Genomic DNA, 15,061 nt, shown 5'->3' with positions numbered 1-15,061 from the left:
TCACAATGCCATTGTTGCCAGTCGGCACCAGCGCATGAATCGATTCTTGTTCCCAGTCCCGGCTTCTACCCTCTAAACTGCGCACCCTCTGCTCGACGAGCTGCCACCCCGTCCACACAAAGAACATTTTCAAGGCCCAACTGCTCTTCTCTGCAGGACCAGAGGCTTCAATGGTACATAAGCATAGTGCGAGCGGTGTAGTGTCATGGACAACTTGGAACGCATCAATGTCCATCCATGCTCATCTCATAAAGGTTCACACACGACCACACGACCACACAAAACCAGACGCGACTAACTTTCCAGTCACATCTATAGCGACCATGTTGGGCTATGAAGCTACCAAGCTGCCTACTACCAACCATTGCGTCGACCGCGTTGGAACAGTGAGTTTTTTGAATCAGGCTTCTTCAGAGGAAACCCCGAGCAACGCTGCACACACTAGCCGAGAGTAGAGCCATCGATAAGAAATCTGGATATAGGTTAACAACAAATTTCAACCGCCGGCCGCCTGTAAAATTTCCGTCATTAGCTCTGCTTGTCAAGCATGGAGCTGACATGACGGTTGCCGAGTCTCGGGCAGTAATGATGGTACGGAGAAGCTACAGGGTCGCGTTCCAGTCCCCGAGATATTTGAGTGGACCGAGGAAGGGGACAAAAGTTTAGCCATGAGTGACCTGACAACGATTTGAAGTGTATGGGGATTATATTCAGAGGCCCTCTACTAACAAGAGCACCAGGCTGTAAATTTATATTAATAGCTGTTAATTATAGTTTCTGTAAAAAGTAATAATCTTGTTAATAATAACTTGTACAAATAAAAGATTTTATTAGATTATTAAGTACTTACCCCCTATATACTTATTATCTTGGCATAGCCTAATACTGTGTTACCAGATGCTGTGCTTGCACCATACTCGTATCATGCTCGTATTCTTATTTGCCTTGAGAGGGATACAACGAAAAACTTGATACACTCCTTATAATAATTCCCTTTAATTATCCATAATCCCCCTTATCATGTCACACCTGGCTAAACATTCAGGGTCTGAAGCATATTGATGCTCAATGCAATCAAACTCACCCATGGCCATTTTGTTGCACCCAACAGGCTCCTGCCACCAGGACCAAATCAAACTGTGGCGGCTGTCATTGACTGGTAACCAGCGTATTGGGAATATTGTTAGGCAAAAAGGTAGAAATTCATCCGAGTCATTCCGCAAGGGGACTTGAAGAAAAGTGGCGAGTCAAGTACCTGATCCTCGTTCCTCATCCAGTAGATGGCGAGGCTTACTAGCACCCTTGGCTGTATTTTGAACTGTAAAAAGGCACATTAACTTGCAAATTGATTTCATATAGCCCTTGACTACATGACGATCCTACTTTAGTAACGCAGCTATAATCCCAATGCGCATGTAGGGTCGGTTGACGCTCGAACGTCTTAGTTGACGGAATAAATCATCTGGTCCCTTGGTCCGGTGTTGCCTAAATAAATTGGGCCAAGCATAGTTTGGCTCTATTTATACCATACTCGACGCCAAATAAAAGGGCCTACTCGCTCCAAGGCAGGTCGGCAGTGAAATGACCAGTCCTGCACCCAACATGCCAGCCAACAAGACCGCACGCTTACGCGCCGCGCGGCAAGGCAGCATCATGATGATCCACAAGACACGTACAGACCTTGCCCGTTTGACCAATAATATAAAGGCCTCTAGTCCTGATAATGAAAGGGCAGCTTTTCAAGACTTGTCGCGAAGCCGCTTGACCGCTCCACAGACTAAGCAAAGCTCCAAGTCTCTGGCATGGCCTTTTCACTTGTTCGGTGCGCTTTGCTTAATAAAAGTTAGCCGCCTTCTCTCAAGTTTGTCATCGGCTCAAGCGCATTGCATCCCATCTTTCAACCATGACCGCCGGCCGGTCAAAAGCTGAAGCTGGCAGTGCGCCGCCTCCGCCAACACCGCCGCCTCCTCCTCCCGGCCCATTGGGAAGCACACCGACTCCCAGTGTTCCTTCAATCAAGCGGCCAATTGTGGCACCGACTGGCCCTGGAGGTTCATTTCTCGTGGAATTGATAACCTACAACGGAGCACCTTTTAAAGACCACTGGGCATACTGGGTCCGCTCACAGAGTGATCCCGACATCGGGGTCCAGTTGCACGCCACTGGAGATGTAAGAAATGGATTTTCACTCGAATTCAAGCGAAGCCATGACCTTAGAGATACTGGAAATATTCCTTCTACAAGAATTCCGTTGCAGTGGGTTGATGGCCGGTACTTTGATGAGAAGACAATGCTCAATAACGGCATTCACAAGCTCGATACCGTGCCGGTCTGTATGTTTGAGGCCTCGGCAAGCAAAGTTGATGCGCCTGGGAAGACACTAAACTCAATTAGTACCACGGTGAGTACGATGAACGATGGGTCTTGATTTGCAATGTGAATGCGCAAGAGCTGATGCATGATTCTCCAGGCTTGCCCGAGAAGTATGATTAAACAACGAAACTGCCAGACCTGGATCGTTGAGTCGGCAGATCAACTTGTCAAGGATGGAATTTTCAAAGCAGAGACTGCGGCCTATCTTCGCAGTGTCGAACAGTGATTTGGTGAGGAATCTATCTCTCGGGGCGATGCGTCCGATTTAGTGCATCGTGTTGTATACCGCTACTGCCTGACGTCTGAGTGAGAGGCAAAAGGTATATGATTGGATCAGGTACCAGGCTACTGCGCTCTTTACCATAATATTACAGGATATTAGTGTAAACGTCTGGGTTGGCAAACATGTTCTGTCACAGGCTATAGGTTAGTTGCCACCCAAAGGTAGAGTATATCAGGAGACGTACGATAACTGTCTAATCTGCATTTGAAGTTCAATGTTTTTCCGTCTTCCGCCACTATTTTCTTGCTTAGTCTAAGTAAGTCTGATTAGGAGGGCATTACTACCAGCCACTCTTGACTTGCAAAATTTCGTCAATGTACAATCTACTCTCTCGGCGTGCCCATGATATGATGGGGTGTTCACCGCCCGCCATTTGGACGAATTATTACAACCAGCGTGTGAGATTTCTAGCTACAAAAGCCTTGTAATCGTACTAACATAAGGGCTAGCCTAGTAAGAACACTAGAAACTATATGCCAAGTAATTTAAAGCTATTGGAAGTACGTTGGACGTATAGCATCGACATATGGCACGTGGGCTGCATGGTACACAGGGCATCTCACGAAGGGCCGGTCTTTATTTCGCAGATATGGAACATTTTCCAAGGCGACTCCCTCTTCACCGGCCAGGACTCAGAGCTCTATACATACCGGAGCCGAGCTCTCCTCGCCGAGCGATAAGCCTTCTCGGGCCGCCGCCGCCTCATTTTGTCGCCCGAGGCCAACTAAACCACAATTTTTTTTTCTTCGCAAGGCAAACTTTCTTTCCGGACCCTCCTGTCTTTACCGCGGCGGTATGGCATCTTGAGGTCGCGCCAGTATTGGTTGACAGGTTTCTGCTCTCGGCATGGCATGCCTGCAGCTGTGTAGCAGTTGGGTTTCGGCATCGCCAACTGGGGTGACGAGTTCATGTGCCCGACGAACCGCACTTTGCAGAGGGCGTGTCAGTTGACCAAGGACAAAGAATTACCGGCATCCGTCAATCGAGGATACCACCGTGACGGGCAGCTGGTTCCCTTTCGCTGCTCGTTTTGCGCCGCGTGCAAGTAGCCGAGTTGCACGCAAGTCACTCCAGATCAGTTCCATAGAGAAAAGGGCGTGTCGCACAGTATGCAATATGGACCTCGCACTCACGACCCACTCGACTGTCACCGTCCCCTTCAACACCAAGCCGCACACAATCTCCATCATCAACGCCGTCACGCCCGTCGACAACCCACCATGTCGCGCCGCCCAGCAAAAGGCGACTACATCGAAACCGTACCTCGCCCTCCCTACCCCCCCCCCCCTCCCACAATCCCCAACTAACTCCCCCGCCTCCGCACAGGACACGGGCAACAAGGTCGCCCGCAAGGCCATCCTCGTGGGCACGCAAAACATCATGCTCGGCGGCAAGACAGTCATCCAGCCCGAGGTCATGATCCGCGGCGACCTGGTGCGCACCGCGCCCTCGTCATCCTCGGCGCCCACGAGCTCCACCGCCGTCGCCATCGGCCGCTACTGCTTCCTCTCGCGCGGCGTGCTCCTCCGGCCCCCCGGCCGCCTTTACAAGGGCGTCTACACCTACATGCCCCTCCGGCTGGGCGACCACGTCTTTGTCGGCCAAAACACCGTCGTCCAGGCCGCCACCGTCGGCAACCACGTGTCCATCGGCCGCGACTGCGCCGTCAACGAGTTCGCCATTGTCAAGGACTACGTCAAGATCCTCGACGGCAGCGTCGTGCCCTCTTCCATGGTCATCCCTAGCTTCTCCGTCGTCGCCGGCCGCCCGGCCAGAGTCGTCGGCGAGCTGCCCGAGGGCGCCTTGGACGACTTTGAGCTGCGCGACATGTACAAGACTGTTGGGAACAATCCGCAGCCGGCTGCGTAGGTGGCCGCGCACGAGTGCCGCCGGTCCGAGGGAAGCTGCATGCACGTGGGCGTATGGGATCGTTGCTTGTGTTGTTGGTTGTGCCGATTATTGATACCCCGAGAGCGCGCGTTTAAAAATACGAATATAGACGAGGCTTTGATGCTCTTCGACAAGAATAGGATTTCATGGCGTCGTGTTTCTAACTTTTCTCTACTCTAGCATACGCCTCGATGATCCTCTTGCCGACCATTTCACCGCTCCAATACGCCCCTGTTGCTGTTCCCACTGCCACAAACGGCGCCGTGTGCTCGCCCGCGAACCAAATCCCTTGATCGGGCAACCCTTCCCTCATGATTTCAATGTCCTTGTCGCCGTTCTCTAGGCCGACCTGGAAATTGCTGTAGCTTCCGTTCCCTGCGAGTTCGTCATTTAACCACTCCGTCGCAAGGAACCCGAGGGGATGGCAATCCGACGACTCGGCCGAGTAGTTTGGCAACAGGGAGTAATACGGCTGGAAAAAATCCGTCAAGAAGGCCGTCCGCTCGGCCTCGGTTGTCAGTTGGGCCAGCGTCGACGTCATGTGTTTCGACTGCTCGCCAAACGTGTAGAATAGCAGCGTTGGGTGGTTGTCCGGCGCGGAAAGGCTGCCGAGCTCAAAGGCATCTTGGTGCCAGCGGCGCGGGTTGGAAGGGGCGTAGGTCGGCGTGATCCATTCTATGAAGCCGCTCATTTTGGTGCCCACGAGCCAGAACGCTGTAGGGAAGGTGACGTATACCTGGCCGTGGTCAGCGATGACTGCCCGATGGTTGAATGAGTCGTTTTACTCCTTGCATACCTTTTCGAGACACCCATACCCAATTGAGTCGATGGCCTTTGTTAGCCGCGCCGGGAGGCGGGGGTTGAATGCTTCTGGGTGTCTTTTCAGCCAGCCCAGCGGTGCGGTGACGACAACTTCGTCAAAGAGGAGATGACGACCGCCGTCTAGTTGCACCTTGACCTTGTTGCCGCTCTGGGGCGGGTGCGTTATTTCCGTCACCTTGGCGTTCAACATGATATCCGCCCCGGCCATGGCGGGAGCCGCGATGTGGTCCAATATTTTCTTGTACGTGCCGGCGCAAAACAAGTTCTCTGGTGCACAGTCAGTGTCTAGTAGAGGTTTGGTGGCAGTTCACACGTGTGAATACCTCCTTCCAAGCACTCCTCCAACCAAAAGTACTTGAGGCTTTGTTGAGAAACCGGACTGCCAACAAAGGTCCCCCACATCTCAGCCAGGCGAAGGACGGCTTCCCGTTTCTCGGCGAATTCTCCGTCGCTTTCGGGGATCATGGCTGTTAGCCTCTCACGGACAAAGTCTAGCAAGCTCTTGTCGGCGTGAGTCTCTGCGCCGTGCGCGTTGGAATGCTCAAATGCTTGTTGAACGAGGTCCCACACCATGGCGCTGCATCTTTGGCCGTCTTCCTGTGACATCAAGTCGCCAAGATGATCATGCACCCACACATTCGAGTCCAAGCTTCCCGCGGCGGTATTTGTGTGTTTGGCAATGTCGAGAATGGGGTTGTCGTCGGTTCCATGGATCCAGTTGGGGCCAAGGTCAACAACAGCCTGCCCGCCGGGGAGCCTTTCCTGATGCACCCGGCCGCCTATGCGATCTCTTGCTTCGATTACGGTGACCCTGATGCCATTTTGTACGAGTACATCGGCACAGCGGAGGCCAGCCAGACCGGCGCCAATGATTGCGATGCTGGGTTTGGATGAGGATGACTGGCGCCGCTAGGAAGAGAATCTGCGTAAGCTACTGAGCATATTGATGACATGGAGTACTGCTTCATGTCACAGCCATGATGGGGTTCCGGGCTGTGTGTAAATTACTGCAAATGCCAAAGCCAAACAAGAGGGGGGTAAATGAGTTGGATGCGCAGACTGGTTTTGGCACGATAATACCTTGGAGGCGCGGGGCTCGGAAAGACTCATATCGTTCATGTCATTGAATGCCACACAACTACTTTGGGCGACGAAGCTGCCAAATAAAGCTGCTCTCAGATCTTCATAAATTCTCGACGGATGTCGTAGGGCTGGGCTAGTACGGCATATCGAGTAAGCATCCATATCTAGAATGGAGGGATTTTGTGGTCACGCTTGCACGCTCAGGATGGGAGGAGGGTAACTCGAGTGACTCTCAGGGAAATGGATGAAAAAAAAAAAAATTGAAGAGGGGAGATAGTTGAAGGCGAGGAAATAGGACCAAGTTGTACTCCTGTCGGCCGTTGAGATGCAAAAGTGGCCGACCCCTATCTTGATTCCCATTGTGGCTCATTCAGTGCGCAGCCACATGATGTCGTGGGGGGGTGACGGGAATGGCATTCGTTGGCCAGGCAGAGACGGGCTTACCACACATGCATTGAGGCCGAACGGACACAGGGAGATAAAGGCCGAGATTTGATGCCAGAGCCCGATGTGCGCGGCTTAAACGTGGTGCAGGCAGCAGGAAGACGCACGGGTTGGTTGCAGATGTTTGAACCATGAGGGAAGGGATGATGGGGGCACGACGGGATGCGGAGTGCATGCCTAGGTAGCAATGAGAAGTGAACATTGAACGAATGCACTTAGTAGGCGGGGTTGGCATCTGCATCTGCATACCCAGGTCTAGTATATGAACATTGAACCGGACCAGACACCAGCACTGAGCGTAGTCAAGACCAACAGCTGATGCATAAGGGCAAAGTGGGCTGGTCAGGTGGTGAAGTGAAGATGAGATTGATGCTTCGACGTGCGCCTTGGTGATCACGCCTCCATGGCCGGCCCCACTCTGGACACATGGGCATGTGGGCTTGAATCAGAGACAGTCTGGTGCATGGGCGAACATGGAGCTTCAAAAGCCATCCATATCATCGATATGAGCTGGCACCTGAGCTACAACAAGTCTGGTCAATGGTGCCATATTCGAGTCACTAGCGCCCCAGCGAACTCGACGTGGACGTCTGGTGGCATCTGGACAGTGCTGGCTGGAGCCCGGCCAGATCGGACGCCACCTGAACAGTGAAGCGTCAAGACTCCAGATGTCAAGTTGGTCCAGGTCCAATGTCTGGCCCATGTCCACTGGCAGTACGTACTTGTCAAGTCCCTGGTGCATTGATGTCACCACCACCACCGACCAATGCCGGCTCGGCAGCTGCCTAGGCGTCCGGCCTGGCATCAACTCGTCTAGTGCTCGCCCCTTCCATGTTCCAGCCCTCGCGTGTCTTTGCCCCAACAACCGTTTTATCAACACAGAACCTTATTCTTCAGCCGACCAAAATGCACGCGATACACCATCGACCTTGACTTTGCCTTCCATCTCATCGACGTGTCTGGCGACCCCGACCCCTCTGGCCCAGCAGTCCCGCACCATGAATGGCCTCCTCCCCGCGTTTGCGTTTGCGTTTGCGTTTGATACAGAGCCTGGTCATCTCGCGACGACTCCGTGCTTCTCTCATCGCTGAACCGCCTACAAAACTCGCGTCACGTCCTCGGCCGGCCGGCCTGCCTTCCACGCCCCCGAACTGTACACAACCGCACCTCGTGGCCCTTTGCCTTCGGTCACCCAGTCATCATGGCCACCTTGTTCCAGTCGTTTCGAGGCTCCGGCATGCCTAAACGCCTGCTGCGCTATGCCCTGTCGCGCCTCGACCTGCTTGATGCCGACGCTCTCGATATGGATAATCTCGATTTGGCAATAGGAAGGAATACCGTGTTTGAATTCCGAGATGTTGGCATCAAACTCAAGGTGCGTTGGTTGCTCAGTTAATCCTTCGTCTTGTGTTTTGCTCCTGCTAATGCCCGCTTCTAGAAGCTTCAAAAGCTACTAAGCCTGCCGCCTACATTCGGTCTCGACAAAGCCAAGGTGCTTCTCCTCCGCATAACTATACCCATGGACTTCTATACGAGCCCCATTATCGTCCAGGTCGATGGTGTCCACGTCCGCTTAAAAGTTCTGGGTGATGTATCCAAGACGGCTCGGACATTGAATACGCCAACTCAGGAAGCTTCTGTGGTTCCAAATACGGCCGACTTGGCGCAATCTTTTCTGGAAACAGAGTCATTTTCTGAAAGGAAGCAACTGGAAGATGCACTGGCTGCAGAAACGAACGATCTGGGCGCATCCGTCACCATGAGCGAGGATGGAAGCGAAGACGAGTCGCCATTCTTCGGCACAGGACAGCCGCTATCGCTGCCTGGATTTCTGGCGGACTTTTTACAGGGCATCGTGGACCGAACGCAAATCTCCATAAACAACGTTGTGTTCCAGCTGGACCTGGAGGTTCCTGCCGAGTTGAATTCATCCAAGCTTGAGCCAGTTTCCTTCCAGGTTGCCTTGGGACAGATCAACGTTGAAGGCATCACCACCGATGATCAAGGGGGAGATGGCGGCGCTGCGCAAATTGTCCACCAGGAGGGCAAGCGCCATGTTTCGCTTTCGAGTATCCGCGCATGTTTGATATCCGAGGCCGGTGCCTTTGCCTCGCTGACTCGTTCGCCATCGACAGCCTCTCCATCCCTTGCTTCTTCACCAGCCATGACGAGAAACCCACCCTCTCGACAAGCCACTTTCCTGTCACAGGGCAGTTTTCATGAACCGCCTATGGTAGCCCTCCAGGAAAGTTTTCGGGAGCGCCTATCGGATGATGATGAAGCTTCAGATAGCCAAGACTACCCTCTTGGTGACAGCGAGGATGCACTAGCGATACCATATGACTTATCGGATATGGAGCATGCCCTGGATGAAGAACTCGAAGACGACTTGGACAAACAAGGCCCACTAACCCCCCGTGCGTCGAAATATCTCGACTCCTGCGAATTTCCAAGATCATCGCATCTCTTTCATTCTATTATCGAATCGGGCATGACGTCACCTATGCAGCCCCGGGCGGCTAGTGATCTCCTAGAGCCAGGCGTGTCCGCTGAACACGATAATTTGGTTCATGCCGAACAGTATCATGAAACTGGCTCGTCTCATCTGGCCTCTTCGGACCTGTACAGCGAAGCGTCTTCGTCAAGAAGCCCGCTGCTGTCAGTGTCTGCATCTGTAGCCGACTTGGCGCAATCGCAGGTATACACTCATGAAGAAGCAGAGAGCATGTATATGAGTGCGTTTTCACAGACTGCTGGTCCACGAAATATACTCTTGGTGGATGAGCAGGCTTCCGAGGTGCCCGATGATATGCCCGAGGATACAACGCAGGCCCAGGAGATGACAGTGTCTGAAGGGCTACAACATTCGCAGGTCATCGAAGCACAGCAGAATCTTGGAAATTCCCGCGACTTAGAGACACGGGAGACAACAGATGTGGCAGATGTAACACCCATCGACGACGTGGATCAACCTGCTGGGACGCCCATTGAACTGCAAACCGAAGATACCCGGCCGAGGACACCAGCTATGCCAGGCGCCTGGGATGATAGTATGGATACGCTGCCTGACCCTCTTGTACAGTCCGCGCACGAGTCTGGAGAACCGGGACCCGTTGCCACCGGGAAGAAAACTACATCTGATGACAACAGCACCCCGTCGCCATCCGCATCCGGTCGGACATCACCATCACGCTCTGTGCGACAACCGCCGCTTGGCCCTGCGTCTGATCGATGTGCGGACGATGGCAATGCTACCCCCCGAGGCCCACCAAAGCTAGTCAAGGAGATAATGCGGCTTCATAATATTTCAATCTACCTTCCCACACAGCATCAACATATTCATGTTCATGTCGACTCCCCCGAATCGCTCAACCGACTGTCACAATCATTGGGGCAATCATCTATATATCCTCAGGCTCCTGGAGCATTTTCGATTCATAGCTCCTCATCGCCTGGGAAGTTCCAGCCTGCTAATAAAGAAGCACCAGACTCTGGAAAAACCGGGGCTCTAGAAATAACCTTGTCTCCGATCATCATCAACTTTGATGCGTCCATTGCCTTCTTGCTAGCTGTGGTAATGGAAAAGCTTCTTGAAGCCGTGAAGAGTGACAAGCAGCCTTCACGGCAAACATCAGTATCAACACGGCAAGACTCGAAAGCAGCAGCCATGCCTCGCATGCAAATTTCTGCTGAGGAAATCACAGTCAACTTTCTTAATAGGCTAAGTGGCTTGATTAATCCTTCGCACCCGCATGTGGACTTCCCCTTAATCAATGTCGACGAAGAAGTTCTCCTCAACATGACTCTCAACAATCTAAAGCTCTCATGTGCTTCTGTGTCGGTCGATACAAAAGTCTCCATGGTGGCGAGCCGGCCCTCCTTGCCTAAGCAAGGCGACACGCTTACGAAGATTGAGCTTGAAAAATTCCGATTCGGGTACGCAAGGGGCGACATACTTTCGTTTGATGGCGCAAGACAGATGAGTACATCTATTAGAGACTCGTTCCTTTCCACCGGTTACGATATAGGCATTGAAATCCTGCAATCTGGAGACACCGTTCGAACAAATGTGGAAACACTTCCGCTGGTCATTCAGATCGATTTACAGCGACTTGACGAGACGTTTGACTGGTTTGGTGGACTCAGCAGCTTTCTTAATATGAGCGCGTCCATGACTTCCAGTCCATCACCAACAACAAAGTCTATACAGACCCTGTCACCAAAACCCCGCGGCGTTCGATTTGACACGCCAATTGATCCAAAAGACAAGTCAGCCTCAGCGCAGAACAAGATCAATTTGAGAGTCGGGGGAGCATTGATAGAACTTGTCGGTAAAGATTGCAGCGTAGCTGCCGAGACCAGCGCTTTAAAGGTCGTCAGCAGGGACGAAGGTATTGGCATTGGTTGTAGTAGACTACGCATTTCGGGGCCATATCTAAAGCATTCGTTGTCAGACCCGGCCATTAGTGCAGAAATCGGAGGCATGCGGCTAGAGTTTCTTATGGCGCCAAAGGACACGGACCTTGAAAAGCTGCTTGAGCTCATCATTCCCTCCAAAGTCAAGTTTGACCACGAGAATGATGAAGTTATGGTCGACACCCTCCTGCGACAGAGGAGGAAAGGCTCTGTGTTGAGAGCAACTTTGGACACCGTTAACGTGTCTGTCAAGAACATTGGCCAGCTTTCTGCCCTCCCAGCCCTTGGCGAGGAGATTGCCAAATTGGCAGCAGTCGCCAAATATCTGCCAGAGGATGACCGGCCTGGCCTGCTCACACTGACCCGAGTACAGAAGCTCTCCCTCAATTGCGAACTTGTCCCAAATATTGGCCATATTAGTTGCGACATTCGAGGCCTCGAGGCTGGCCAAATTACCGTTCCATCTCTGATTGCTGTTGCTGTTCACGGTATCAACGTTCGGCGAAATAGGAATGAGGAACTCATTGGTTCTAGTCTTTTAGAAGGCGCACCAGATTCAACAACAAACGGCCCGGTTCTTATGGTGCGAATGATTGGAGATGAGATCGAGCCCATTATAAAACTCAAACTCCAGGATCTGAGATTTGAATACAGGGTCGCCACTATCATGGACTTTCTCGATCTTGGAAGCGATGCTACCCCGCAAGATTTTGAAGCTAGTCTTGCAGCATCGGTTGCAAACTTGGGGGATCAAGCTCATACAGCTCTTTCAGGCCGGCCAGCTACACCTAACGCTGAGAAGTCCGCAGCTCCCAACAAACCCACGATTCTCGACCTGGCTTTGCGAGATTGCGTCATTGGACTGAACCCTTACCGTTTGCCATCGAAGATGATTGTGGCACTCACTGATGCGCACGTGGAGGCTGTATTGCCTAATACCGGCAGGACGAAAGTTTCAGTTGGCGTTAACAAGGCCTCCATTCTCTTAACGGATGACGCCAAACAGATTCAGAGCATGGGAGGGCAGGCTGAAAGCCCAAGAGTTCGATCGTCGTCTCCCGTCTCTCCGCAGGTAGAAGAACTCTGCGCTCTTGGGTTTGTAGATATCTGCTACATATCATCGGCAAGCGTCGTTGCTGTCGTCATCCCCGATCCGGAGAGCGAGACAAAAATCGAAGTCGAGGTACGAGACGATCTCTTGGTGCTGGAAACCTGTGCCGACTCCACACAAACGCTCATTACCTTGGCCAACGCCTTGAAGCCTCCGACTCCGCCCTCTAAAGAGAACAAATACAGAACAAAGGTCCTCCCAGTACAAGATCTTCTAGCCTCCATCTCCGCTGAGGCATTTGGACGGCCGGAAGGTGAATACGACTTTGACCAAGATTTTGCAGGAGCACAAGAGATGGTGGGAAGCGGCTCTGAAGATGAATTTGGGAGTGGCAGACTACTCCCAGTAGACTCCAGGTTTTATGGGTCTCAATCAGCAGGTGAAGAATTATTTGACGCAACAAAGAGCATGGAATCGTCACAGGACGCTTTGATGGAAGATACAAATGAAGGCGTCTTGTTAACGGGATTCAGCCAGTCTCATAGTGAATTGTCCCAGAGCAATGACGACCTGGTGATACATGACAACTTCTATGATGACAACACGCCTGAAGAACATGCAGCGATGGTATGGAACTCAAACAACAATTCTTATGACAGAGCACCTGCCAATCTCATACATGCTAGTCCTGTCAAGGTTTCGGTACGGGACGTGCATGTTATCTGGAACTTGTTCGATGGGTATGATTGGGCTGGCACTCGCGATGTCATTGCAAAGGCAGTTGAGGATGTGGAACTGAAAGCTACCGAGCGCCAGTCTCGGCGATCCGGTGTGCAGGTTTACGAGGAGGAGACTGATGATGAGGAAACCATTGGAGATTTTCTCTTCAACTCTATTTACATTGAAATACCCTCCAACCGTGATCCTCGGGACCTAACGCGGGTCATCAATGAAGGTCTGAATGATAACGCGACAGAAACGGAGTCTGTAGCGACAACAGCCATGACAATGAATACGACACGAACCGCACGACGCAGCCATCCCAAGTCCAAACGCTTGCGACTACATCGCAGCAAGCACCACAAAATCACGTTTGAGCTACAGGGCGTGAATGTTGACATGGTCATGTTCCCGGCTGGCGGTGTAGAGACGGTCAGCAGTATCGACGCCCGGGTTCAAAATTTCGATATTTTCGATCACGTCCCTACATCGACATGGAAGAAGTTCGCGACATACGACCAAGATCACGGGGAACGTGAAATGGGCACCAGCATGATCCACATTGAACTGCTGAATGTTAAGCCGATTGCAGAACTGGCTGCCTCGGAAATCGTCCTCCGTGCAACAGTCTTGCCACTACGACTGCATGTGGATCAAGATGCCCTGGATTTCATTACTCGGTTCTTTGAGTTCAAGGACGATAAAGTACCTGTTCATGCATCGCCAAGTGATGTCCCCTTCCTTCAGCGCGCGGAGGTGATGGACATTCCAGTCAAGCTCGACTTCAAGCCGAAGAGGGTTGATTATGGCGGCCTGCGATCTGGTCACACCACCGAGTTTATGAACTTCATCGTGCTGGAAGAGTCCCGAATGGTTCTCCGTCACACCATCATTTACGGCGTTGCAGGCTTTGATCGCCTTGGCAAAACATTAAATGACATTTGGATGCCGGATGTCCGAAACAATCAGCTACCTGGAGTTGTAGCTGGACTTGCGCCTGTTCGATCTCTCGTAAATATTGGCAGCGGGTTCAAAGACTTGGTTGAGATTCCTTTGCGAGAATACCGAAAGGATGGTAGGGTCATACGAAGTATTTCAAAAGGAGCAGTGGCATTTGCCAAGACGACTGGCACAGAACTTGTCAAACTCGGCGCCAAACTTGCTGTTGGAACGCAGTATGCTCTCCAGGGAGCAGAAGACATGCTCACCCAGCGTGGTCAGGCAGAAGGCAGTTGGGAGGATGACGACGTGGACCCGGAAGACAAGAAACACATATCATTGTATGCGGACCAACCCGCAGGTGTCTTGCAGGGCATCCGCGGTGGATTTAGGTCGCTCACAAGAGACGTCAACCTGGCACGGGATGCCATCATCGCAGTGCCTGGCGAGGTCATGGCAACACAATCAGCGAGTGGTGCTGCCAAGGTCATGTGGAAGAGAGCGCCAACCATCATATTCCGGCCCGCCGTTGGTGTGACCAAGGCCATAGGACAGACACTTATGGGAGCGACCAATGCCTTGGACCAGGATAACAAGCGGCGGATTAGCGAGGTAAGTTTGCTCGCTCGCTCTACTGTTTGACCATGCTAGAGTGCTAACTTGATGAATTAGAAATACAAACATTAAGCATTTGGAGCGAAGACCATTTTTCATATGAGCAATGACATAACTAGCGACTATTGCCACCCTCTTTTTATTTTTTCCTTTATGTGTGTATGCATTGTTTGGCGTCGGTGCGGCTTTGGAGGTGCTGCTTAGAGTGGAGCAAGATTTGGATGTGTTTTCTCCAAGGTGATTTAGTTATACCCTTTAGTAACCACCGTCTAATATCATATATATTTCCCACTTATTTAGAATTAAAATCCAACTCTTTTGCTCCTCTCTCACACCAAAATAAACGGTGGTCAGACTGAATTCTTCCTTAGTAGTGCCTGGGCTATATTAGCTGCCATACTCGTCCGTCTTATCCGAGGTCGCTG

General features: G+C 51.9%; 4 protein-coding genes across 4 annotated transcripts; 3 read left to right on the top strand and 1 right to left on the bottom strand.

Annotated features, from left to right (window-relative positions):
- Positions 1 to 1,903: 1,903 nt before the first annotated feature.
- Positions 1,904 to 2,599, top strand: MAA_03178 (uncharacterized protein; the record flags this gene model as incomplete). The annotated part of the gene is made up of 2 exons (XM_007821176.1): positions 1,904 to 2,401; positions 2,510 to 2,599. 2 exons carry the CDS (start codon positions 1,904 to 1,906, stop codon positions 2,597 to 2,599), a joined length of 588 nt encoding a protein of 195 aa, XP_007819367.1.
- A 1,173-nt stretch (positions 2,600 to 3,772) lies between these two features.
- MAA_03177 (dynactin subunit p25) lies at positions 3,773 to 4,525 on the top strand (the record flags this gene model as incomplete). The annotated part of the gene is made up of 1 exon (XM_007821175.2): positions 3,773 to 4,525. The coding sequence occupies one exon, from the start codon at positions 3,773 to 3,775 to the stop codon at positions 4,523 to 4,525; it is 753 nt and encodes a 250-aa protein (XP_007819366.2).
- Positions 4,526 to 4,706: 181 nt separating this feature from the next.
- On the bottom strand, positions 4,707 to 6,478 carry MAA_03176 (flavin containing amine oxidoreductase; the record flags this gene model as incomplete). Its single annotated transcript, XM_007821174.2, has 4 exons — positions 4,707 to 5,282; positions 5,343 to 5,635; positions 5,692 to 6,277; positions 6,449 to 6,478. 4 exons carry the CDS (start codon positions 6,476 to 6,478, stop codon positions 4,707 to 4,709), a joined length of 1,485 nt encoding a protein of 494 aa, XP_007819365.2.
- A 1,618-nt stretch (positions 6,479 to 8,096) lies between these two features.
- MAA_03175 (ATG C terminal domain-containing protein) lies at positions 8,097 to 14,708 on the top strand (the record flags this gene model as incomplete). Its single annotated transcript, XM_007821173.1, has 3 exons — positions 8,097 to 8,270; positions 8,334 to 14,633; positions 14,694 to 14,708. 3 exons carry the CDS (start codon positions 8,097 to 8,099, stop codon positions 14,706 to 14,708), a joined length of 6,489 nt encoding a protein of 2,162 aa, XP_007819364.1.
- Positions 14,709 to 15,061: the final 353 nt, after the last annotated feature.

This window comes from Metarhizium robertsii (assembly GCF_000187425.2).
Source record: "Metarhizium robertsii ARSEF 23 chromosome Unknown MAA_Scf_4, whole genome shotgun sequence".
Lineage (NCBI taxonomy): Eukaryota > Fungi > Ascomycota > Sordariomycetes > Hypocreales > Clavicipitaceae > Metarhizium > Metarhizium robertsii.
Note: the sequence above shows the minus strand (reverse complement) of the source record. Positions and strands in the feature narration are given on the sequence as shown.